Source organism: Bombina bombina, chromosome 1, assembly GCF_027579735.1.
Source record: "Bombina bombina isolate aBomBom1 chromosome 1, aBomBom1.pri, whole genome shotgun sequence".
Classification (NCBI taxonomy): Eukaryota; Metazoa; Chordata; class Amphibia; order Anura; family Bombinatoridae; genus Bombina; species Bombina bombina.
Window position 1 is genome coordinate 1,487,297,133 of NC_069499.1, and position 25,663 is coordinate 1,487,322,795.

The 25,663-nt window shown below is 38.0% G+C and overlaps 1 protein-coding gene across 4 annotated transcripts in view; it reads left to right on the forward strand.

Moving 5' to 3' along the window:
- LOC128653763 (ABC-type organic anion transporter ABCA8) overlaps nt 1–25,663 on the forward strand; it is a 752,731-nt gene that overhangs the window by 684,046 nt on the left and 43,022 nt on the right. For all 4 annotated transcript variants that reach the window (XM_053707247.1, XM_053707265.1, XM_053707256.1 and 1 more), the window contains one exon: nt 9,323–9,398. In XM_053707247.1, the coding sequence (XP_053563222.1) occupies nt 9,323–9,398 (76 nt within the window). The remainder of the gene's footprint in view (nt 1–9,322; nt 9,399–25,663) is intronic.

The window sequence follows — 25,663 nt, forward strand, 5'->3', positions numbered from 1 at the left end:
CCAGTACCCAAGATGGCGGCAAATAGAGGGGGAGGGTTAGAAAGATGTATGGGGGGATCAGGGAGGTTGTGGGGTAAGGAGGGATCCATCACTGCAGACTGTATGACAAAAAATAAAAAAAAATAAAAAAAAATATTTTTATTTCAGTACTGGCAGACTTTCTGCCAGTACTTATTATGGCCGTGACAATTGTGAGGTGGGGAGGGAAGAGAGCTGTTTGAGGGGGGTCAGGGGGGATCAGGGGGTGGGATGTGTCAGATGGGAGGCTGATCTCTACACTAAAGCTCAAAATTAACCCCACAAGCTACCTAATTAACCCCTTAACTGCTGGGCATATTACAAGTGTGGTGCGCAGCGGTATTTAACAGCCTTATTATTACCAAAAAGCAACACCAAAGACATATATGTCTGCTATTTCTGAACAAAGGGGATCCCAGAGAAGCATTTACAACCATTTGTGCCATAATTGCACAAGCTGCTTGTAAATAATTTCAGTGAGAAACCTAAAATTTTGAAAAATGTAAGTTGTTTTTTTTTAATTTGATCGTATTTGGCGGTTAAATGGTGGCATGAAATATACCAAAATGGGCCTAGATCAATAATTTGGGTTGTCTACTACACTACACTAAAGATAAAATTAAACCTAAAAGCTCCCTACAAGCTCCCTAATTAACCCCTTCACTGCTGGGCATAATACACGTGTGGTGTGCAGCGGCATTTAGCGGCCTTCTAATTACCAAAAAGCAACGCCAAATCCATATAGGTCTGCTATTTCTGAACAAAGGGGATCCCAGAGAAGCATTTACAACCATGTATGCTATAATTGCATAAGTTTTTTGTAAATAAATTCAGCGAGAAACCTAAAGTTTGTGAAAAAAATTGTGAAAAAGTCAACAATTTTTTTTATTTGATCGCATTTGGCGGTGAAATGGTGGCATGAAATATACCAAAATGGGCCTAGATAAATGCTTTGGGATGTCTTCTAAAAAAAAATATATACATGTCAATGGATATTCAGAGATTCCTGAAAGATATCAGTGTTACAATGTAACTAGCGCTAATTCTGAAAAAAAGTGGTTTGGAAATAGCAAAGTGCTACTTGTATTTATGGCCCTATAACTTGCAAAAAAAGCAAAGAACATGGAAACATTGGGTATTTCTAAACTCAGGACAAAATTTAGAAACTATTTAGAATGGGTGTATTTTGGTGGTTGTAGATGTGTAACAGCTTTTGGGGGTAAAAGTTAGAAAAAGTGTGTTTTTTTTCAATTTTTTCCTCATATTTTATATTTTTTTTATAGTAAATTATAAGATATGATGAAATTAATGGTATCTTTAGAAAGTCCATTTAATGGCGAGAAAAACGGTATATAATATGTGTGGGTACAGTAAATGAGTAAGAGGAAAATTACAGCTAAACGCAAACACTGCAGAAATGTAAAAATAGCCATTGTCATTAAGGGTAAGAAAATTGAAAAATGGTCCGGTCATTAAGGGGTTAATCTTAGTGCCTAAGAAAATGTAATGGATTTGTCCAATGTGAAAAAGAGTTTAAAAGTAAGACTCAAACTTGCTTTATCCTAGTCAAAAGAAAGGTTTGGAAGAGGATGTATTGTGTACATTTGCATTACTTATCTGTTATGTTGGTGCAACACCCGTCCGCTTTGTAAACACTGAGAATTACTACGTTTACTAAATGCATTGGGCACTTTGATACAAACTTCTTATTTTACATTTTGTGAGATAAAACAGGAAGATTTGAAGGTGTAAAATGTTTAGAGAACACAATAAGACCTATAAGAGAACTTAATTCACGTTAAAAAAATACCACTGTTAAGCCCACTCTCCAAGGCTGCGAGATTCATTTTAAAATAGAAAAATAAAGTATGCTTTGAATTTTGTATAGTTTGTTATTAGAAGATTTCTGCAAAGTCTCATGTTTCAAATTGGAGGTCATTCCAACTAATTAGAAAGTATCGGACAGACTTTTCAAAATAAACAATCCTGTCTATAATCACTTTCAGTATTTTTTTTTTATTAAACAGCTTTTTCACACTTTTAGGCACAATACATGCTCAGTTTATATATAATATAATTATATTCCGGTTTAATTAAAAGTTACAAAATCTGGGCTGAAATTACAATTTTAAACTATGAAACCTTTAAACAACTAACATATCACTATGACGATGTTTATTTATAATTTCAGATAAGTGTTTGGAAAGCTATATAAAAATTATTTATCCTTAATGTGATTTGATGTTATTAGTAAAAAACCAACTACATTCAGATGTATAATACTGATATCATCAATAATGAATTTATTAGCTTCCATATTGTTTTCGCATTGGCTGTGACTTGCATAGAGGTCTTTTTGCATGTTTACTCAATCTGAATTCAAGGAAGCCACATGGATCACATGCATAATTTAAAGTGGCATGGAAAAGAAAGCAAAAACACATACATCAAACTCAAAGGGTTACCAGTTAAGTGCTACTGAAAGAACAAGGAATACTACTTTGAGCTCATCCTTGTGAAATCAGTAGCACTTGATTTAAGTTTGATAATATGTTATACCAAAGCATAATTACGGGGGCAGTACATATGCAGCACACTATATACTTTTAATGGAAAGTGGAAACACTAGTAGAGGGAGAATTATATGTGTAAAGCAATCAGCTAAGTGTTGTAAAGGTGCATGATTAAAATACCAATTACTCCTTTAACACTTTTGAATGCCACTCGCTACATTCAGATCTTTTCGGAGCTAGATTTCTTCTTGTGAAAGTGCAACACACTAAGATCTGGATTTACACATTTGTGTGGCACTATCACAAGAAGAAATCTGTCTCCAAAAAAGAGCTGAATACTTTGAGTGGCCACCTTCTACTGCATTCAAATCAACACAAATGATCCGAATTCACATGCCTAATTGTAACTATTAGTGCTAGTCTAATGCGCATGATAATGCTATGCAAATGAGGTTTTAATAAAGGTCAAATTGTGGTACAATGGGTTAAAAAGAAAAATTTGGTTTAGAAGAAGGGGTATAGGGATAAGGTAAATGACAAGGCATAGATGGGGAGGTCGGATTTGTCAATGGAGTGTGTTTGAAGTGTATGCATTAATCCTTTGTGTATATACCTATTATTTATGTATGTATGATGAAATTATAGCAAAGAAATAAAACAAAAACACCAAAATAATTTAAGTAGCTTTCACTTTAAGCACCTGTGCTACATGACAGGAATAATTTTCGTTGACTCCGCCATTAAAATCTATCACCTAAGGGAAACTAGCTTGTTAAAATGACTTTTTGCATCTGTGTTACCTGACATGAATAACTAGCACAAGAAAAACTGTCTGCGCTCACAATAAACTTTTACTCAAGCACAAAAACACAAATGCTATGATAGAATCCCATAGTGCTTTTACTTTAGCTCTTGAGAGTTGTAATTTTGCCCAAAGGTTTTTCATTGCAAAATGTAAGGGACTGAAATTAGGATATCCAAATATAGCACATTAAAAAGGTAAAAAAAAAATACCTAGGTAGGCTCAGGAGCAGAAAGCTAGCTGCTTGTTGGTGGCTGCATATACAGTATATGCCTCTTGTCATTGACTTACTAATGTTTTCTGCTAGCTCTCTGTGATGCAATTCTGCTCCATCAATAAAATATACTAAGAGAATGAAATAAAACTGATAATATAAGTAAAATGGAATGTTCTCTTCTCTGTCTGAATCCTAAAATAAACATGTTGAGTTTCATGTCCCTTTCAATGCGTATCAGCTGCACATTGATTTTTCTTAGAGGTGCTTCTGAATTTTGTATTAAGGGGTGTGCCTAGAGCAGGGGGGTACCAAATTTAAAGTATCTGAGGGCCACTGGTCAAGTGTTCTTCTCCCATGGGGGCCGTTTGAACTGAGTAAGTGCTCCGAAACTGGATATACTAGGAAATGGAAGTGACATTTATCCAAGTAGTAGTGCATAGTGGGAGTTGTAGCCCACAATAGACATTTGTATATGTATCTTGTGAGCACCAAGTAAAGTGATCATCTTGGAACTGTATAGCAACGTAAAAAGTGACATTTACTCAATGCAGTGTGTGGAAGGAGTCTACACTTGATGCTTTGTCTTTATATTTGTCTTGTGAGTGCCTATATAGAATATCAACTAGTTACACCTCTTAGAACCCTAAAAAAAATTGACAGCAGGGTTCTTCATAAAATTGTTGAAATGAAAAAAAAAAAAAAAAAAACAGATTGGAAAACTTTCCTGACACTAATTAATATATTAATGTATTGGAGTGGTAAACTAGTAAACTAGTACATTAGAATGTTATTGTAACAGATCTATTGTACAGTGTACTAGACACTATACTAGTGAAAGAAAAAGAGAGCAGACTTTTAGCAAGGAAATATACTTAGCTTACTCTGAATGACAACATTCTGCAATTGCAATTATATTGTAGCAAAAGACTGAGAAATCAGAACTAGCTGGTCTAAGTAAAGAACAAACATATTAACGCTAATACATGTTAACATTGCTTAAAGGACAATCAATAGAGCTTCTATTGTTAAGCTTGTATTAAAACTAATTTCAAATTTTTTTTTTATATATCAGGTCTGTCCATAGAAATGCACTCACGGAATTTTCATAATAAAATTTCCAAAAATATGAATTCATCAATCTTTTAAAATAACACGTCAACATTTTGGCTGTAGTTTCAGCCTTTTTCAAGACAAACAGATTACTAAGTGCATACTGTCAATGAAGTGCTTCCATCCACCATGCATATCTAAGCTCCTATATACAGTGAGGGAAAAAATTATTTGATCCCCTGCTGATTTTGTCTGTTTGCCCACTGACAAAGAAATGATCAGTCTATAATTTTAATAGTAGGTTTATTTGAACATTAAGAGACAGAATAACAACAACAAATTCCAGAAAAATGCATTTCAAATAAGTTATAAATTGATTTGCATTTTAATGAGTGAAATAAGTATTTGATCCCCTATCAATCAGCAAGATTTCTGCCCCCCAGGTGTCTTTTATACAGGTAATGAGCTGAGATTAGGAGCACTTTCTTAAAGGGAGTGCTCCTAATCTTAGCTTGTTACCTGTCCACAGAAGCAATCCATCAATCAGATTCCAAACTCCCTACCATGGCCAAGACCAAAGAGCTGTCCAAGGATGACAAGGACAAGATTGTAGACCTATACAAGGCTGTAATGGGCTACAAGACCATAGACAAGCAGCTTGGTGAGGTGACAACAGTTGGTGCGATTATTTGCAAATGGAAGAAACATAAAATTACTGTAAATCTCCCTCGGTCTGGGGCTCCATGCAAGATCTCACTTCATGGAGTTTCAATGATAATGAGAATGGTGAGGAATTAGCCCATAACTACACGGGAGGATCTTGTCAATGATCTCATAGTCACCAAGAAAACAATTGGTAACACACTACGCCGTGAAGGACTGAAACCTTTCAAGGTCCCCCTGCTCAAAAGGCACATGTACAGGCCCATCTGAAGTTTTCCAATGAACATCTGAATAATTCAGAGGAGAACTGGGTGAAAGTGTTGTGGTCAGATGAGACCAAAATTGAGCTCTTTGGCATCAACTCAATTCACCGTGTTTAGAGGAGGAATGCTGCCTATGACCCGAAGAACACCATCCCCACTGTCAAACATGGAGGTAGAGACATTATGCTTTGAGGGGATTTTCTGCTAATGGGACAGGACAACTTCACTGCATCAAAGGGATGATGGACGGGGCCATGTACCATCAAATCTTGGGTGAGAACCTCCTTCTCTCAGCCAGGGCATTCAAAATGGTCTAGCCAGTCACCAGACCTTAATCCCATAGAAAATCTGTGGAGGGAGCTGAAGGTTTGAGTTGCCAAACGTCAGCCTCGAAACCTTAATGACTTGGAGAGGATCTGGAAACAGGAGTGGGACAAATTCCTTCCTGAGATGTATGCAAACCTGGTGGCCAACTACAAAAAATGTCTGACCTCTGTGATTGCCAAAAAGGGTTTTGCCACCAAGTACTAAGTAATGTTTTGCAAAGGGGTCAAATACTTATTTCACTCATTAAAATGAAAATCAATTTATAACTTTTTTTGTAATGCGTTTTTCTGGAATGTTTGTTGTTATTCTGTCTCTCGCTGTTCAAATAAATCTACCATTAAAACTATAGACTGATCATTTCTTTGTTAGTGGTTAAACGTATAAAATCAGCAGGGGATCAAATATTTTTTTCCCTCACTGTAAACATCTAAGAACTATAAATATAATTTACACATCCAGCTTATTACAAAGGGCCATCTATTCTCATATTTTCCATATGTTTTTATATCTTATGAGGGGTTATATCCCATTGTTCGTTTACAATCATATTTATTAATTATTTTACCATGATAGTTAATGCCCGCCTCTGTAATCACTCCAGCTCATACTGGGGATAATCTCTGCTTTATTCTTAAGCACCCAATCAAAGCTTACTACATTTTCATTGTTGGTGTATTAGTTTTCTACTCTACACCCTTTTTCTTTTGTTATCCTTTTGGTATTCATGATTTTATAGGATGGGAGTTGCAACCTCCGGATGTAAACACAGCCACATAGTTTAACGTTATTTCCTTGTTTGACGTATCCATGTGATGTCCATTATACTTATGGATACTCTATTATAAATTCTAATTTATCGAACGCTCATGTTTGTATGCCTTATCAAAAAATGATTGCCGTTCTTTACAATTTATACCACCCAGTTTACTATGTGGCTATTGTTCTAAAGGTTACGCCCATAATTACCACATCACTCAGTGGCTATGCTAAAAACGGTCTTGATAGACAGAATCCCACCACTACTTAGGGGAGTTGTCAGAAATTTTTAAAGTGTGAGGCCAAGTGGATTTATCGTTTGGACACTTTGGTTCCAAGAGGATTAAACATCTACCATGATTAGGGATAGTTCTACTAAAAGAAGATGTGTGCTGACATTACATCTATAAGATGTCCAGGTTTCCCCAAAAGAAGGTTACAATGTTAACCAAAATAGGGGTACTCTAGAGTCTGAGCCTATTGGTGGGCACAACCTCTCCTATATTAACAGTGCGAAGTGAGGGTGGTTATGTAATGATACATTTAGGGACTGAACTATGCCACCAGGTGATAAAAAGAACCAAAGACTGTGATATATGTTCTTTAAAAGTAGAAGAGAGTGTTGAATGGTGTATATTATATAGTCTCTGGGATAGTGGCTGGATACTGACAGATAGTATAAATATATACAGAAATATGTGAATATTGTTAATATATTATAACTTATCACCTAGAGGGAACATCACATTTTGGTAACATTTAGAGTATGTGAATATTGGGGGTATAATTAATTGACATTAACCACCTATAGCCTAGAAATTCCCCATTAGAAATAGTCAGGGAATAGGATTCAACAGTTGGAGGTGACCTAGGAAGAAGGAGTTGTGTACAGATACGAGACTATCCAGACATTTATATTTATATGTAATCCTGGTCATAAAATGTACATGAAATAATTGGTAAAGATGAAATATATATATATGGATATAGTGTGGGTGTAGGTATGAGGTTTGACATACTATGGAGAAAAATAGTAGTGAAATATTTTTTCAGTTAAAAATCCAGTCGGAGTACTCACCATGATTGAGTTAAAATAATAACCGTTTGAGGAATCTCCAAATGAGCCTATAATCTGGTAAGGATGGGTGTAACCTTTGGAAGAATAGCCAAATAGTAAACTGGGTGGTAAAAATTGTAAATACTGGCAAATGTTTTTTTTATAAGGTATAAAAAACCCAAACCCCCCTTAAATAAACCTAACACTACCCCCCTGAAGATCTCCCTACCTTGAGCCGTGTTCACCCAGCCGGGCATCGATGGACCAAAAGTATAATGGACAAGGCATTGATATGTCAAACAAGGAAATAACTTTAAGCCATGTGATTGTGTTTACATCCAGGGGTTGTAACACCCATCCTATAACATAATGGATTCCAATAGGATAACAAGAGAAAAAGGGTGTAGAGTAGGAAACTAATATGCCAACACTGAAAACGTAGTAAGTGTTGATGGGGTGAATAATTGAATAATGAAGCAGAGATTATCCCCACTATAAGCTGGAGTGATTACAGTGGCTGGCATTGTCTATTATGGTAAAATAATGAATATATATGATCGTAAACAATTAAATTAAATTGGAATGATGGGATATAATCCATCATAAGATATAAAGAAAATATGCAAAATATGAGAATAGATTGCCCTTAATAAGCTGGATGTGTAAATGATATTTTAATTGGTTTGTAGTCGTGTGCACAGGGGCTTCTTATATGGTTTATATCTTAGATATGCATGGTGAAGGGAAGCACTTTATTGATAATATGCACTTTATAATATTTTTGTCTTGAAAAAGGCTGAAACTCTGTGAGTGCATTTCTATGGACAGACCTGTATTTTTTGTGAAAGAGCACCTATTATATATTAGGATTGCAATTGAGTACAAGGCTACAAAAAATAATATATATATATATATATATATATATATATATATATATATATATATATATATATATATATACTGTATATATTGACTTCTGGGAGCCAATTTATCAAGCTCCAAATGGAGCTTGATGCCCCTGTGCAAGCCTTCAGCCTCACCGGAAACAGAAGTTATGAAGCAGCGATCTAAAGACCGCTGCTCCATAACTTGTCCGCCTGCTCTTATGTAGCGGAAAGAAATCAACCCGATCTAATACGATCGGGTTGATTGACACCCAAATCTGCAGGGGGTGGCATTGCACAAGCAGTTAACTAGAACTGATTGTGCAATGATAAATGCTGACACAGCGTATGTTGTCAGCATTTATCGATGTGCGACGGACATGATAAGCTACATTGTATCGTGTCCGTCCGCACTATGATAAATTGGCCCCCTGATCTCTGTTTACAGAGCTTTGTTTTACAGAGCTATTTTGGATAGCACTCAAATGCAACCCTTAACTCACCACTTGTAATATGAGCAAAATGAGTGTGCTAATACTGCTCCGTAGGCTATCCATTAAAATTATAGGGCACGTTAAAACAATGGAGCTGGTGTGAAATTCCGTGATTCAATATTTAACCATCAACTTGTAATACTCTAATATAGTTTGTATTTGTTATAAAATGTGGTGCTTGGTATATGATATGAAGCCTCGCTTTCTACTATCTGGGTGACAGGCTCCCCTTTACAAGTAAGCGTTGTCAATTGATCAACTTGCCCCTTGTATTTCAGAGTTGGTGAAGCTTTGGAGCTGAAAGATCATCTTCACAAACCAACTAGAAAACTGTCTGCAGGCGTATCTAGAAAGGTAGGTATGTCTGAGTAAGCTTTGTCTTCCTCCATTTTATCAAGATGTTTAAAGTAACAGCAGGCACCATTTTGTATAGCTTACTGGGTGTTTTCTTTTAGGGGGTGATTGCTATCTCATTAGATGATGTATGACTTGGACTGAGATATTAATATAATAATGGCTGATAATAATTTTTTTTAATCAAAGATAATTGCTGAAAAGTGAAACTAATGTTCCAGTACCTCAAATCACTGATTTAATCACCATAAGGTTTGCCAGCCACCTTTAGTTCAGGCCCAAACGCTCTTGTGCTGTGCACACACTATGTGTAATAGCACTTAAACACAAACTCGCTCATAGATATTCACACACTAAGGCCTCTAGTTATTAAGCTCCGTACTTACCTGCATTCGCCGGCCCCAATACGCCCGCCTAAGTTCGCCTAACATCGCCGGACCGGAATACGTTCGCCAAATTTATCAAGAAAGCTGTCAAAAAGCCGTGCACCAAGTACGGTGCGATGAGCAGCGGACTGTGTTATTTATCAGTCATCGATCTCGCTGCTCTTCGGCTTCTTCGCAGCTTTCTTGCTACCCTGTCACTAAGCACCCACACTATACTATACTGTTTTACCCCCTAAACCACCACTCCCGGAGCCCCCCGCAACTAAATAAACTTATTAACCCCTAAGCCGCCGCTCTTGCACCCCGCTGCAACTATAATAAATATATTAACCCCTAAACTGCCACTCCTGGACCCCGCCGCAACTATAATAAATATATTAACCCCTAAACCGCCGCTCCCAGACCCCGCCGCCACCTACAATATACCAATTAACCCCTAATCTCCCGCCCCCTATATCGCCGCCAACTACATAAATTTATTGACCCCTATCCTGCCGATCCCAGACCCCGCCGCAACTAAATTAATTGTTTAACCCCTAAACCGCTGCTCCCAGAGCCCATTGCTACGTACATTATATTTATTAACCCCTATCCTGCCCCCCTACACTGCCGCCACTATATTAAATTTATTAAACCCCAAAACCTAAGTCTAACCCTAACCCTAACACCCCCCCTAACTTAAATATAATTTAAATAAAACTAAATAAATATTACTATTATTAACTAAATAATTCCTATTTAAAACTAAATACTTACCTATAAAATAAACCCTAAGATAGCTACAATGTAATAATAAGTACATTGTAGCTAACAATGTAACAACAAAACCTAACACTAACCCCCTGAAGATCACTCTACCTTGAGCCGTCTTCACCCAGCCGGGCCGAAGTCTTCCTCCAATCCGGCCAGAAGAGGTCCTCCTGATCGGAACAGCCAATAGAATGCGAGGTCAATCCGATTGGCTGATTGAATCAGCCAATCGGATTTTTCCTACCTTAATTCCAATTGGCTGATAGAATCCTATTAGCCAATCGGAATTCGAGGGACGCCATCTTGGATGACGTCATTTAAAGGAACCGTCATTCGTCGTTCAGTCGTCGGTCTGGATGGATGCTCTTCAAGATGGTGCCGCTCCTCGTCGGATGGAAAAAGATAGAAGATGCCGCTGGGATGAAGACTTCTTCCGGTCTGGATGTCCTCTTCTGCCCGGATAGGATGAAGACTTCGGACCCTCTGGAGGACCTCTTCTGGCCGGATTGGATGAAGACTTCGACCCGGCTGGGTGAAGACAGCTCAAGGTAGGGTGATCTTCAGGGGCTTAGTGTTAAGTTTTTTTAAGGAGGGTTTGGGTGGGTTTTAGTGTAGGGTTGGGTGTGTGGGTGGTGGGTTGTAATGTTGGGGGGAGGTTGTATTTCTTTTTTTACAGGTAAAAGAGCTGATTACTTTGGGGCAATGCCCCGCAAAAGGCCCTTTAAGGGCTATTTATAATTTAGTATAGGGTAGGGAATTTTATTATTTTGGGGGTCTTTTTTATTTTAATAGGGTGCTTAGATTAGGTGTAATCAGTTTAAAATTCTTGTATTTTTTTTTCTGTAATTTAGTGTTTGTTTTTTTTGTACTTTAGTTAATTTTAGTTAATTGTATTTAATTGTAGGGAATTGTAGTTAATTAATTTAATTTATTTAATGAAAGTGTAGTGTTAGGTGTAATTGTAACTTAGGTTAGGATTTATTTTACAGGTAATTTTGTATTTATTTTACCAAGGTAGTTATTAAATAGTTAATAATTATTTAATAACTATTGCACCTAGTTAAAATAAATACAAAGTTGCCTGTAAAATAAAAATAAATCATAAAATAGCTACAATGTAATTATTTGCTATATTGTAGCTAGCTTATGGTTTATTTTATAGGTAAGTATTTAGTTTTAAATAGGAATAATTTAGTTAATAATAGTAATTTTATTTAGTTTTATTTAAATTATATTTAAGTTAGGAGGGGTGTTAGGGTTAGACTTAGGTTTAGTGGTTAATAACTTTATTATAGTGGCGGCGGTGTAGGGGGGGCAGGATAGGGGTTAATAAGTTTAATGTAGGTGGCGGCGGTGTAGGGGGGGACAGGATAGGGGTTAATAAGTTTAATGTAGGTGTGGGCGGTGTAGGGGGGACAGGATAGGGGTTAATAAGTTTAATTTAGGTGGCGGCGGTGTGGGGGGGACAGGATAGGGATTAATAAGTTTAATGTAGGTGGCGGCGGTGTGGGGGGACAGGATAGGTGTTAATAAGTTTAATGTAGGTGGCGGCGGTGTAGGGGGGGACAGGATAGAGGTTAATAAGTTTAATGTAGGTGGCGGTGGGCTCCGGGAGCGGCGGTTTAGGGGTTAAACATTTTATTTTAGTTGTGGCGGGGTCTGGGAGCGGCGGTTTAGGGGTTAATAATTTTATTTAGATGCGGTGGGGTCCGGGAGCGTTGGTTTAGGGGTTAATAAGTTTAATGTAGGTGGCAGCGGGGTCCGGGAGTGGCGGTTAAGGGGTTAATAAGTATAATGTAGGTGGCGGCGGTGTAGGGGGGGCAGATTAGGGGTGTTTAGACTTGGGGTACATGTTAGGTGCAGACATCTCCCATAGAAATCAATGGGATATCGGGCAGCAGCGAACATGAGCTTTCACTGCTGTCAGACTCCCATTGATTCCTATGGGATCCTCCACCTCCAGGGCGGCAGATTGAAAACCAGGTACGCTGGGCCGGAAAAGTGCCGAGCGTACCTGCTAGGAATTTGATAACTTCCAAAAGTAGTCAGATTGTGCCAAACTTGCGTTCGGCATATCTGGAGTGACGTAAGAATCAATCTGTGTCGGACTGAGTCTGGCAGATCGTAGCTTACGTCACAAAATTCTACTTTTGCCAGTCTGTAGAGCTTGATAAATATGGCGAATCAGCCCCACCACAAATACGCTGCGGAATTCCAGCGTATTTGCGGTTGACAGCTTGATAAGTAGAGGCCTATATCTCTCACACACACACACACTTTCACACACGCTCACAGACACTCAGAAACAGACTCTAACACATTAGCCCACACATACCCACCTTCACACATACTCTCTCTCACACACACAAAGACACTAACACTCTCTCACACACACACTCACACACATTCTCTATCCCTCACACACACACACAGACACACTCTCTCTCACTCACACAAATACACTCACTCTTTCACACACAGACTCACTCACACAGAAAGACACAGAGAAAGACACACACTCTCACTCACAAAGACACTTATATACATAGACACATTCCCACACTCAGACACACTTTCATACAAAGACACACAGCATGTTGCAAATGTACAATGTCACCTAATATGGCTGTGGCTGTTTCCCACTAAACCCGGCCTTTTTCATGTTCAGGACTGACTGAGCATATTAGCATATGAGCCTACCTAGGTTTAGCTTTCAACTAAGAATTGCAAGAGAACAAAGCAAATTTGATGTTAAAAGTAAATTGGAAAGTTGTTTAAAATTACATGCCCTATCTGAATCATGAAAAAATGTTTTAATAATTTTTAATTGAATGCCAACAATCATATAATTTTCCATTATAAACAGTGATATTATTGGCATTACAGAGTTTTTATGTAACAATGTTTCTTTATACATTTAGCTTAATATAAACCGAGTATTAAACAATACAAACAAATATAACACTCTGCTGAGGTGTGCATGGCTGTAAGTAGTATAGTGCCTAACTCTTTTTATTGAGTTTCATGATTTGAGGAGTAGTTTAGTATGTATGAATCCCATAGGGATTGTACAAGTGCATAGAGGTCTAATTTCTTAATTTTCAGGTAGTGGAATTCCTCTAAGGAAATTGTGCGGTTACATTCTTGTGCGGTTACATTCTCCAACAGGTTGTAGTATTAAGCCTAAATATTTTTTTGGCACCTTGCAGGAGTTAGATACCATCTTTGTAGGATCTTAATATTGAGTTCAACATATCTACTGGAGATGAAAGATTTTTTAATACATGTGTATATATGAAGGGAATCTTCATAGCATATATCTATATTTAGTTCGGTGTTCCATCTGTCTATGTAATATAGGGAGTTTCCAGGTAGGGACTGTTGCAGTATGGTATATGTAAGTAAAATGGCATGTCTTGTGGGAGTATTTTTTGTACAGAGATTCAAAAGATGTCAAAGATCTGTGCATGTTTCTGTTTTGTTGGTGGGAAGAAATATATGAATGGCATTGTCTGTAGAATAGCCAATTTCGGAAAATCGGGTATCCCTGTGTAACAAGTTCATTCAGGGTGTGTGAGTGTCGTCATCTCCCAGATGATAAATTTGAAGTGTTCTGTTAGTTGGACCTACGATTGTTTTTGGGTGATGGAAGCCTGGTATGAATTCCGAGTTGTGTGTCAGGGGTGTAAGTAGAGAAATCCTAGAAGATATGTGTGGGTATTCCACCAATATCTTGTCCCAAACAGAGAATGCTTCTGCTATGATTTTAATAGGGTCTTTTATATGTTTGTCCTGTATTTTGGGGTCCAACAAAGTGCGCTTAAGTATGTGGATTCGGTAATGTCGTGTTCGAGTTGGACCCATATTTTATTGGTCATGTTTGAGAACCAGTCTATAATGGGTTGGAGGAAAATCGCTTGTCGGTATTTATGGAAGTCAGGGACACCTAAGCCTCCCATGTCCATAGGGAGGAGCATAATTTTTTTATTAATTCAAGCTTTGGTATTTCTCCAGATGAACTCAAATAATTTGTTCTGTAGGGAAGAAATAAAAGTGTTGGGGAGTGGGATAGGGAGTGTTTGAAATAAGTATAATAATCTTTGGAGAATATTCATCTTAATAGGGTTAATTCTGCCTAACCATGAGATATTTTTTCTCATCCAAGATGAGAGGTCAGCAGTTATGGATTTGAGAAGTGGTTTAGAGTTAAAGTCACATAAGTCTTGTGTGTGAAAGCGGTTGCCATTTAAATGAGCAAATGTTTCTAACTTTTTGTACTTCTGTGGCGGGCAGGTTGACATTAAGGTTTTCCGATTCATTTTTGTTTATCAGGAAATTTGACATGGCTGTTTATGATATGAGGAATGGAGGTCAATGGTCTGGTGATGCAGAACAAAATATCATCGGTATATAACATCATTTTATGGTGTGTATTTGCTATTTGTATACTGGTGATATGAGGGTGGTTTCATATTTTAAGGGCGAGAATCTCAATTACGCATGCAAACAGGAGTGGCGAGAGGGGGCAACCCTGCCTGGTACCATTTGAAATTTCGAACGGGCTCGACAGAGTGCCATTAACTCGCACCCATTCCGATGGTGAGGAGTACATCGCAAATGTGTTGTCTATAACGTTTTTGCCTTTTCCCATCCTGACGAGAATGGATCTAAGGAACTTCCAACCGACACGGTTGAAAGCTTTCTCCGCATCAGTCGACAGAACCAGGAGGGGAATCTGCTGGGAGGTGGCATATTCGATTAGCTGAGTAATTCTGAGCGTGTCGTCCTTTGCTTCCCTAGATGGGATGAATCCAACTTGGTCTCTATGGATAAGGCTAGGGAAAACTAAATTTAAGTGATTAGTGTGAAGTTTGGCAAATATTTTTAAATCAGTATTTAGCAGGGAAATTGGTCTATAATTTTCTACATATGAAGGGTCTTTACCAGGTTTGGGAATGATTGAGATTTGGGCTTCTAGTATGTGTTTGGAAAAAGGGTTTTCATCTGAAATTGAATTGAAAAGGGAGAGGATATGAGAGGCGAGAATATCCATATCATTTTTATAGTAGAAGTTAGTAAAGCCATCTGGGCCAGGGGCCTTATCTATAGGTAGGTCTTTTATAACTTTTTGGAGTTCCTCAAGCGAAAATGGACTATCTAACAGCTTTCTTTGTTCTAGGGAGATTTTAGGGATAGGAATGTCTGATAAGTAATGTTCTATGGGGTGGGTTGAGTGTTCTGCGCTGTCCTGGGGAGCGGAGGGTAAGGTATCTGAAAGGTTATACAAGGTCCGGTAATACAGTCGAAATGTCTCAGCAATTGTTGCCGTATCGTTATGTATGTTATCATTAGGGGATTTGAGTGAAATTATTTAGGATCTATTCGTTCTGCGTTTCAATTTTCGTGCAAACATTTTACTACATTTGTTGTCCCCTTCGTAGTAAGTCTGGCGGAGCTTTAGGGCAAGGCGTTTACATTCTTTATCTAGAATATTGTTAACTATGTATTTCTCATTCTGAAGGTCTGTAGAGATAGTTTTGTTTGTTGGGTTCTGTCTAAGTTGTAGTTCTAGGCCAGATATTCTAAGTGAGTTAAGTAAGGCTAGTATCTGTTGTTTGATAAGGTGAGTGTGGCTACTCATCAGTTCCCCCCTCATAGTGCTTTTGTGTGCTTCCCATATTGTCTGGATCTGTGGGACTAAGCCAGTGTTATGTGTAAAGAATTATGTCAGGGATTTTTCTAGTTTTTCGTGAAATAATGGGTGAGTCAGAAGTTCTTCATTAAGTTTCCATGTGAATGAGATAGGTGAGGTTGAAGGCCAATGTATGGTGCAGAGTGATCTGTCCATGTAGTAGGGATTATTGTTATTTCAGAGAGTGAAGCTAGAGTAGTAACATCTAAGAAAAAGTAATCAATTCTGGAGAAACATGAATGTGGGTGAGAGAAAAAAGTGTATTCTCTATTGTGAGGGTGGTGGATCCTGCATGCATCGTGTGTACTGCAAGGTCCCTAAGTTGTCGTTTTATTTTCTGAATCACCTTATGTGGTGTGGAGGAAGTGCCATTCGAGTTATCTATTATGGGATCTAATGTCGCGTTAATATCACCCCCTAGTCACTTCCAGAGAAGCAAAAAATGTATCCTGATTAAGATTGGGGGCATAAGTACATACCAATGTAGTGGTCATGTGATATAATTTCCCAATCAATATGAGATATCTGCCCTCACTATCTTTGTGTATGTCATGTAATTGGAAGGGGGTGTCTTTTTTAATAAGAATTCCCACACCTTTTGTTTTGACAGAGTTTGAGGCATAGAATGTTGGGCCAAATTTATATAAAAAGGTCTTAGGTGTTCTCTTTCCTTCAAAAAGTGGGATTCATGTATAAAAATCAGGTCTCCTTTCTTGTGAATTAGATCTTTAATAGCTATGTTTCTCTTATGGGGGCTGTTTAGGCCTTTTGCGTTGACTGTTAGAAAGGTTATTTTTTTATTATTGCTAAACTTAGTCATTGGGAGTAAGGTATGATAAGTGAGGTGCCGTGAGAGGAGGTAGAATATTAAATGTAAAAAATTAATATTTTTAATCTTAAGCGTAAATCCGGGTTGTTGATGAGTAGGCAACAAGAATGGGATTGCAATGCGTATGAAGCCATACGATTACAACAATACAGCAGATTAAAAAACAATTGTAACACAAACAAACATTGCCTCTAGACTAGAGGCAAGAAAAGTATATGCATAATTAAACATTCAGAGAAAAGGGGGACCAACAACTAATAGGACCAATTAATAGCAAATTAATGACATAAGGGGAAAAGAAACAGTGGGGTTAGGAATGGAGTGCTGTATTAGTGTTGTCAGCAGTTGCTATCGTTTGTCTAGTTGCGTTTCCACCTCGTCGGGTGTGAGCTTACACTATTGTATATAATTTACAATTAAATGTTAACCATATGTGATAAGGCACTTAGTGTGAGATACAATAAATTACACTAGTACATGAAGCTTGCAATAAACAATGTGGTTAGGAGTGGAGTGCTGTGATAGCGTTGTCAGAGGTTGCTAACATTTGTTTAGTTGCGTTTCCTCCTCGTCGGGTGCGAGCTTACACTTTTGTGTATAATTTACAAATAAGTGTTGATAATGTATGATAAGGTACTTAGTGTGTGACATAGTAAGTTATATTAGTACAAGAAAATTGCAATCATTGGCATGAAGAAAAAGGACACATTTTATATAACACTCTGTGATTCCTCTCCTTTGTAGTGTGCAGATAAGAGTTCAAGTTCTCGATATGAGAGGATCACATGTATATCAAAGTCAAGTGTTATCTGGTAAAAGGGGTAGGGTAGTGTTATTTTTGCCAATTCTCTTTTTTGGCAGAACCCTCTGCCAGTTGGGTCTTGCAGTAAAGCTGTTATTGTCCCTGAAGTTGAAGTTTTGGGAATTCTGTAGCTGATGATGGTGGACCTGGGAGCTTCAATGGGATGCCCAAACTTTTTGATATTTTGTCCAAGTCCTGTGGGCCTTTGTAGGTATGGTTAGTACCTTCATATGAAATAACCAGGCTAAAGGGGAATCCCCAGTGGTACTTTATTTTCTTCTCTTGTAGGACTGTTGGAATGGTCCAGGTAGTTGATTGCATGAGTTGTTTTAGCCTTTTGCCAGATGTCCTCTCTGTCAGTGAATCTAAGGAATTTTATTATGACATCTCTGGGGGGGGGGCATTAGGAGGAGGGGGTCTTAATGCCCTGTGGGCTCTCTCCATCTCTATTGGGGCAGCCTGAGGGTCTTCTTTAATATGTAGGAACAAACCCTGAAGGTATTGAGACAATTCTGTGTTTTTAACAATTTCTGGAATACCTCTCAGGTGTAGGTTGCTTCTTCTGCTCCTGTTCTCCAAGTTTTCGATTTTCTCTTGAAGCAAATCGAACTTTGTTTCGTGTATGTTGGTTTGAGTATGAATAGACCCCATCATGTCATTTATCTTGTGTTTCTTCGATGCTTTCTACTCTATTTCCCAATTCTGTAATATCTTTACGCATGTTTGATATTTCAGTAGTGATAAGGGATTTGAGAGAATCAAAGTATCTTTAGAAGGTAGCTTTGCAATATCATGTTTAAGTTGTGCCATGTAATCCAGGGAGAGCGTCTTGGGGTGAGACTCTGATAATGCTGGATCTGCGTTCTCCTGGGTAGTATTAGGATGTTGTTGCGAGTGGTCAGTGGGTTGAAAGAAAGAGCTAACCGAGATTTTTGCAGCAGTATGGGCTTTTGACTGCCTGTCCCCTTTGGTGTTTTTGTTTGAAGTCATTGTGTCATTTATGGAGCTAATGCACTTCAGCAAAGTTATGGTTATTTAGAGTATGTGTCAGGTAATGAGTATGATTTGCTAGCACATAAACATTCAAACCATTGTTGGCTACTCTCTCGATGAGTTACATGCTGTGAGGGACAGAGCAGGCTATTATGCAAACTTTCCGGTAAGCTATAACTCACCCATTCTATCATCTGTCTCGGAATATCGTAACTCGCTTTTCAGAGGAGGTATAGATTTAATGGGGTAGTAAAGTCCGCCATAAAGCTTTGTAAGGGCGTTCAAGTGTGCCTACCGTACTTCAGTGAGGCAGGTGAGAGGTGGTCTGGATTGTAGGCCGACATCCTCTAATGCTGTTAGGTGCAAGCAAATTCTTGGTGCTTAAGAATAATTCTGTAATCCTGGTAGCAGCCGGGTTTTTATGTTTAGCGTGGTGCTTGGGGTGACCAGGGTAGAAGCTCACCTCTTAGGATTTCCGGTGTCGATCGTTGCTGTATGTCAAATCATGCTGCGTGTATAGGCCAAGATGGCGACCGCTGGGCCCTTGCTGGGATCTGTGGCTCCGGCGGATAGTTGGAGAAAGCAAATAGCTGTTTTAAAGGTTCACATCTGGCCGGACAGTGTTCCGTAGTTATGGAGTGTCGTTTTTGCTGGCCACTGTCGCCTTTTTATCAGGATGGTCCGTTTGTTGTCTCGGAGCCGAGAGACTATGCAGTCATTTGCCTGCTTGGCCAAACTCCGCCCCCATGAAAGTTTATTTTTGACTAGACTGTCCCTTTAATACTGAAAAACTTAACATCTTTACTTGGTCTTTTTTTAATTACTTATCTCACTTAACTTCATAAACAAGCTGCATGTCCTCCCAGTCACCCCTAATTTGCTTCATGGTAAATATTTTAAAAAAAATCTGTGTTTGTTGATTTTTTTTTTTTTTTTTTTAAATCTCCTATAAAATGGATTTGGATGTCTGATGGAATGTATGGTTTACAAACAACTTTAATAGATTTTAAAATACCCAACAAATTAATAAAAAATATAATGTTAATGTTACTCAAGTATCTTAAATAATTTCATGGTCCAATGCAATCCACTGCTTGGAAAATTAAACTCAACCTATTGATTTGTTGCTGAAAATGAGAAAGGACATATTAAACCATGAACCAAGAAAAGATCAGACAGATTAGAATCTAGATCTTTGTGTTTTATTTCCAATATATCCTCCTACTACAACCCATGTTAATCACATAACTAATCATAATTGCTTAAAAAGGATGAGTATTGCAGTTAAGGGTAGCCATATAGTGGTACGCTAGTAGGGCTCAGTCATTTTTTTTTTTATGGTTATGAGCGAAAAAAGGGATATTAAAATCAAAATTAAACTTTCATAATTCAGATAAGCCATGTCATTTTAAACAACTTTCCAATTTAGTTTTATCATCAAATTTGCTTTGTTCTCTTGGTATTCTTAGTTTAAAGCTAAACCTAGGTAGGCTCATATGCTAATTGTTAAACCCTTGAAGGCCACCTCTTATCTGAATGCATTTGGCAGTTTTTCACAGCTAGAGGGCGTTAGTTCATGTGTTTCATATAAATAACATTTGGCTAGGTTACGAGTTTTGAGTTATGAGGGGTGCGGTGTTAACTTGCATGTTATTGTCACCGCTCACTTCCCTACAGCGCTGGCATTAGCAGGCAAGAAATGAGCGTAGAGCAAAACTGTGCTCCATACCGCACTCCAATACCAGTGCTACTGAAAGCTGCGGTGAGCTGGTTTTACGTGCTCATGCACGATTTCCCCATAGACATCAATGGGGAGAGCCGGCTAAAAAAAAGCCAAACACCTGCAATAAAGGAGCGTAAAGCTCCGTAACGCAGCCCCATTGATTCCTATGGGGAAACTAAATTTCTGTTTACACCTAACACCCTAACATGAACCCCGAGTCAAAACACCCCTTATCTTACACTTATTAACCGCTAATCTACCGCCCCCAACATCACCGACACCTACATTATACTTATTAACCCCTAATCTGCCGCTCCGGACAACGCCGACACTATAATAAACATATTAACCTCTAAACCGCCGCAATCCCGCCTCACAAACACTAGTTACATATTTTTAACCCCTAATCTGCCGCCCCTAACATCGCCGCCACCTACCTACATTTATTAACCCCTAATCTGCCGCCCCCAACGTCGCCGCCACTATACTAAATTTATTAACCCCTAAAACTAAGTCTAACCCTAACACCCCCTAACTTAAATATAATTAAAATAAATCTAAATAAAATCTACTATTAATAACTAAATAATTCCTATTTAAAAATAAACCCTAAGATAGCTACAATATAACTAATAGTTACATTGTATCTAGCTTAGGTTTTATTTTTATTTTACAGGCAAGTTTATATTTATTTTAACTAGGTAGAATAGTTAGTAAATAGTTATTAACTATTTACTATCTACCTAGTTAAAATAAATACAAATTTACCTGTAAAATAAAACCTAACCTGCCTTACACTAACACCTAACCTTACTCTACAATTAAATCAATTACCTAAATTAAATACAATTGCCTAAATTACAAAAAACAAACAAACACTAAATTACACAAAATAAAAAACAGATGACAAGATATTTAAACTAATTACACCTAATCTAATAGCCATATCAAAATAAAAAAGCTTACCCAAAACAAAAAAAACCCTAGCCTAAACTAAACTACCAATAGCCCTTAAAAGATAATAGCCCCAAAGAAATCAGCTCTTTTACCTGTAAAAAAAATACAAACAACCCCCCCAACAGTAAAACCCACCACCACACAACCAACCCCCCAAATAAAAACCTAACTAAAAAAACCTAAGTTCCCCATTGCTCTGAAAAGGGCATTTAGATGGGCATTGCCCTTAAAAGGGCATTTAGCTCTTTTGCAGCCCAAAGTCCCTTATCTAAAAATAAAACCCACCCAATAAACCCTTAAAAAAAACCTAACACTAACCCCCAAAGATCCACTTACAGTTTTGAAGACTGGACATCCATCCTCAACGAAGCCAGGAGAAGTCTTCATCCAAGCGGCAAGAAGTCTTTATCCAAGCGGCAAGAAGTCCTCAACAAAGCCGTCAGAAGTGGTCCTCCAGACAGGCAGAAGTCTTCATCCAGACGGCATCTGTAATCTTCATCCATCCGGCACGGAGCGGGCCCATCTTCCAGACATCCGGCGCGGTGCATCCTCTTCTATCGAAGTCTTCTTCGGCTCATAGAATTCTATCAGCTAATCGGAATTAAAGGTGAAAAAATCATATTGGCTGATGCAATCAGCCAATAGGATTGAGTTCACATTCTATTGGCTGTTCCAAAGATTTGCATTATGAATCTTGACGATATAGGGTGTACCGCTCACTTTTTGGCCTCCCACGATAAGCTTGTAATATCGGCACTATGGAAGTCCCATTGAAAAAAAACTTTACGCAATTTGCGTAAGTTGATTTGCGTTATGGCCAAAAAAGTGTGCGGTTCCTCTAAACCTGCAAGACTCGTAATAGCAGCGGTAGTGAAAAAGCAGCGTAATGAGCCTTTTTCACTCATACCGCAAAACTCGTAATCCAGCCGATTGTGCTCACGCACTAATTGATTGAAATGCAAGTCTGTCAAAAGATCTGAGACAAGGAGACAGTCAGCAGAAGCTTACATACAAGGTAATTACAGATGTAAAAAGTATATTTCTATAACAGTGTTGGTTATGCAAAACTAGGGAATTGCAAATAAATGGATTATCTATCTTTTCAAACAATACCATTTTTGGTGTTTACTTTCCCTTTTAATTGCAGTGAAGGTTGAGTTAATGGTGGTTGGGGCTGAGTTGTTTATGGTTAATTGTGGTGAGTCTACAGCTATAGTTGATTACAATGTGACAACTGGTGGCCATAGGATCTAACTATGTTAAAGCAAGTTACATTAAGAAAATATAGTAACAATCAGAAGAAAAAAAATAATTATTGCTCTAAAAATTACACAAAATACTGCTATGCAACCTATAACAGTAAAATAAAAACTCATACACTTGAATAAATAAGCACTCAAAACCAGAAATAATATATATATAGGTGTGCTTTGAAATGGTCTACTCATACCTTAAAATGCTCAGTACTAATGTTAATTTACAATTTCAGAACAAAGGGCTGTGTTGTTAAAGGGACAGTCAACACCAGAATTTTTGTTGTTTAAAAAGATAATCCCTTTATTACCCATTCCCCAGTTTTGCATAACCAGCACAGTTATATTAATACAGTGGGGCAAAAAAGTATTTAGTCAGCCACCAATTGTGCAAGTTCTCCCACTTAAGAAGATGAGAGAGGCCTGTAATTTTCATCATAGGTATACCTCAACTATGAGAGACAAAATGTGGAATCAAATCCAGACAATCACATTGTCTGATTTGGAAAGAATTTATTTGCAAATTATGGTGGAAAATAAGTATTTGGTCAATATCAAAAGTTCATCTCAATACTTTGTTGTATATCATTTGTTGGCAATGACAGAGGTCAAACGTTTTCTGTAAGTCTTCACAAGGTTGTCACACACTGTTGCTGGCATGTTGGCCCATTCCTGCATGCAGATCTCCTCTAGAGCAGTGATGTTTTGGGGCTGTCGCTGGGCAACACAGACTTCAACTCAACTTCCTCCAAAGGTTTTCTATGGGGTTGAGATCTGGAGACTGGCTAGGTCACTCCAGGACCTTGACATGCTTCTTACGAAGCCACTCCTTCGTTGCCCGGGTGGTGTGTTTGGGATCATTGTCATGCTGAAAGACCCAGCCACATTTCATCTTCAATGCCCTTGATGATGGAAGGAGATTTTCACTCAAAATCTCACGATACATGTCCCCATTCATTCTTTCATGTACATGGATCAGTCGTCCTGTTCCCTTTGCAGAGAAACAGCCCCAAAGCATGATGTTGCCACCCCCATGCTTCACAGTAGGTATGGTGTTCTTTGGTTACAACTCAGCATTCTCTCTCCTCCTAACACGACAAGTTGTGTTTCTACCAAACAGTTCTACTTTGGTTTAATCTGACCATATGACATTCTCCCAATCCACTTCTGGATCATCCAAATGCTCTCTAGCATACTTCAGACGGGCCCGGAATCTACTGGCTTAAGCAGGGGGACACGTCTAGCACTGCAGGATCTGAGTCCCTGGCAGCGTAGCGTGTTACTGATGGTAGCCTTTCTTACGTTGGTCCCAGCTCTCTGCAGGTCATTCACTAGGCCCCCCCGTGTGGTTCTGGGATGTTTGCTCACCGTTCTTGTGATCATTTTGACCCCACGGGGTGAGATCTTGCGTGGAGCCCCAGATCGAGGAAGATTATCAGTGGTCTTGTATGTCTTCCATTTTCTAATTATTGTTCCCACAGTTGATTAGCTGCTTGCCTATTGCAGATTCAGTCTTCCCAGCCTGGTGCAGGTATACAATTTTGTCTCTGGTGTCCTTCGACAGCTCTTTGGTCTTCACCATAGTGGAGTTTGGAGTGTGACTGAGGTTGTGGACAGGTGTCTTTTATACTGTTAACAAGTTCAAACAGGTGCCATTAATACAAGTAATGAGTGGAGGACAGAGGAGCCTCTTAAATAAGAAGATACAGGTCTGTGAGAGCCAGAAATCTTGCTTGTTTGTAGGTGACCAAATACTTATTTTCCACCATAATATGCAAATAAATTCTTTCCAATTCAGACAATGTGATTGTCTGGATTTGTTTCCACATTTTGTCTCTCATAGTTGAGGTATACCTATGATGAAAATTACAGGTCTCTCTTATCTTCTTAAGTGGGAGAACTTGCACAATTGGTGGCTGACTAAATACTTTTTTGCCCCACTGTAAATGCATTTGTAAACCGTAGTTAGGTTACTACACATATTACTGTTAAAACTCAAGAGACATTTCCTCCTAACGTCATCTGTTTAAAGCACTTGTTAATTTCAATGAATACCACAACAACAATTTGAGTTACTTTCAAATTCACCTTTCTTCCTGCAACAACAAGTGCATATTTTATTGTTGTTGAATTTTATAAAGAATTGAATAAATTCACTTTACCCTTAAAAAGATATTATGTTAAATATTGATCTAGTGCCAAGTGATACATACTTATAATTATATAAAAATCTGCAGTTGAGATCCTTAAAGAGACATGCCAGGTCTAATTCACATTAGACCTTACATAGTGCTCCCAAACATGTATCTTCTCAGCGTGTCCCAACTGATCACAGCATGTAGCGAAAATAGATGACGTCACCATCTCCCAATACTGAACATACCAGGTAGAAAGGCACTTTTCTGGATAGAAAGGGAGCAGAACCCCTTTGCTCTGAATAAAAGTATCAAAAAAAGAGTTCCAAAAATCCAGAAATGTAAAAATAAAACAATCCTTTATTGTAATTCCTTAAAAAGTGGAAACCTTGGACAGGGCAAAACTATAGCAGCAAGTCTTATCAGTTTCAGTCCTCAGACCGTATTCATAGACCTAAAGCTTATACGGTGTATCAAAGTTTAAAAAGAAGCTAAAAACAATCTCATTAGTTGATACCAATGAGCATATAGTTAATCCTTAATTCTTCATAAAGAGAGAGATCGACAATGGAATTTTAGGGCATGTAAGCAAAATCACAAAAAGAAAAAGGTAAAAATAAGTATATATGATATTTCTGTTAGCAAAATAAATAAATAAATAAATAAAATAAAATTACATATATCATGAACGAGATATTTTAAACAAAGGAGCATATATGTAGATGTATAATGCATATTAATTTAG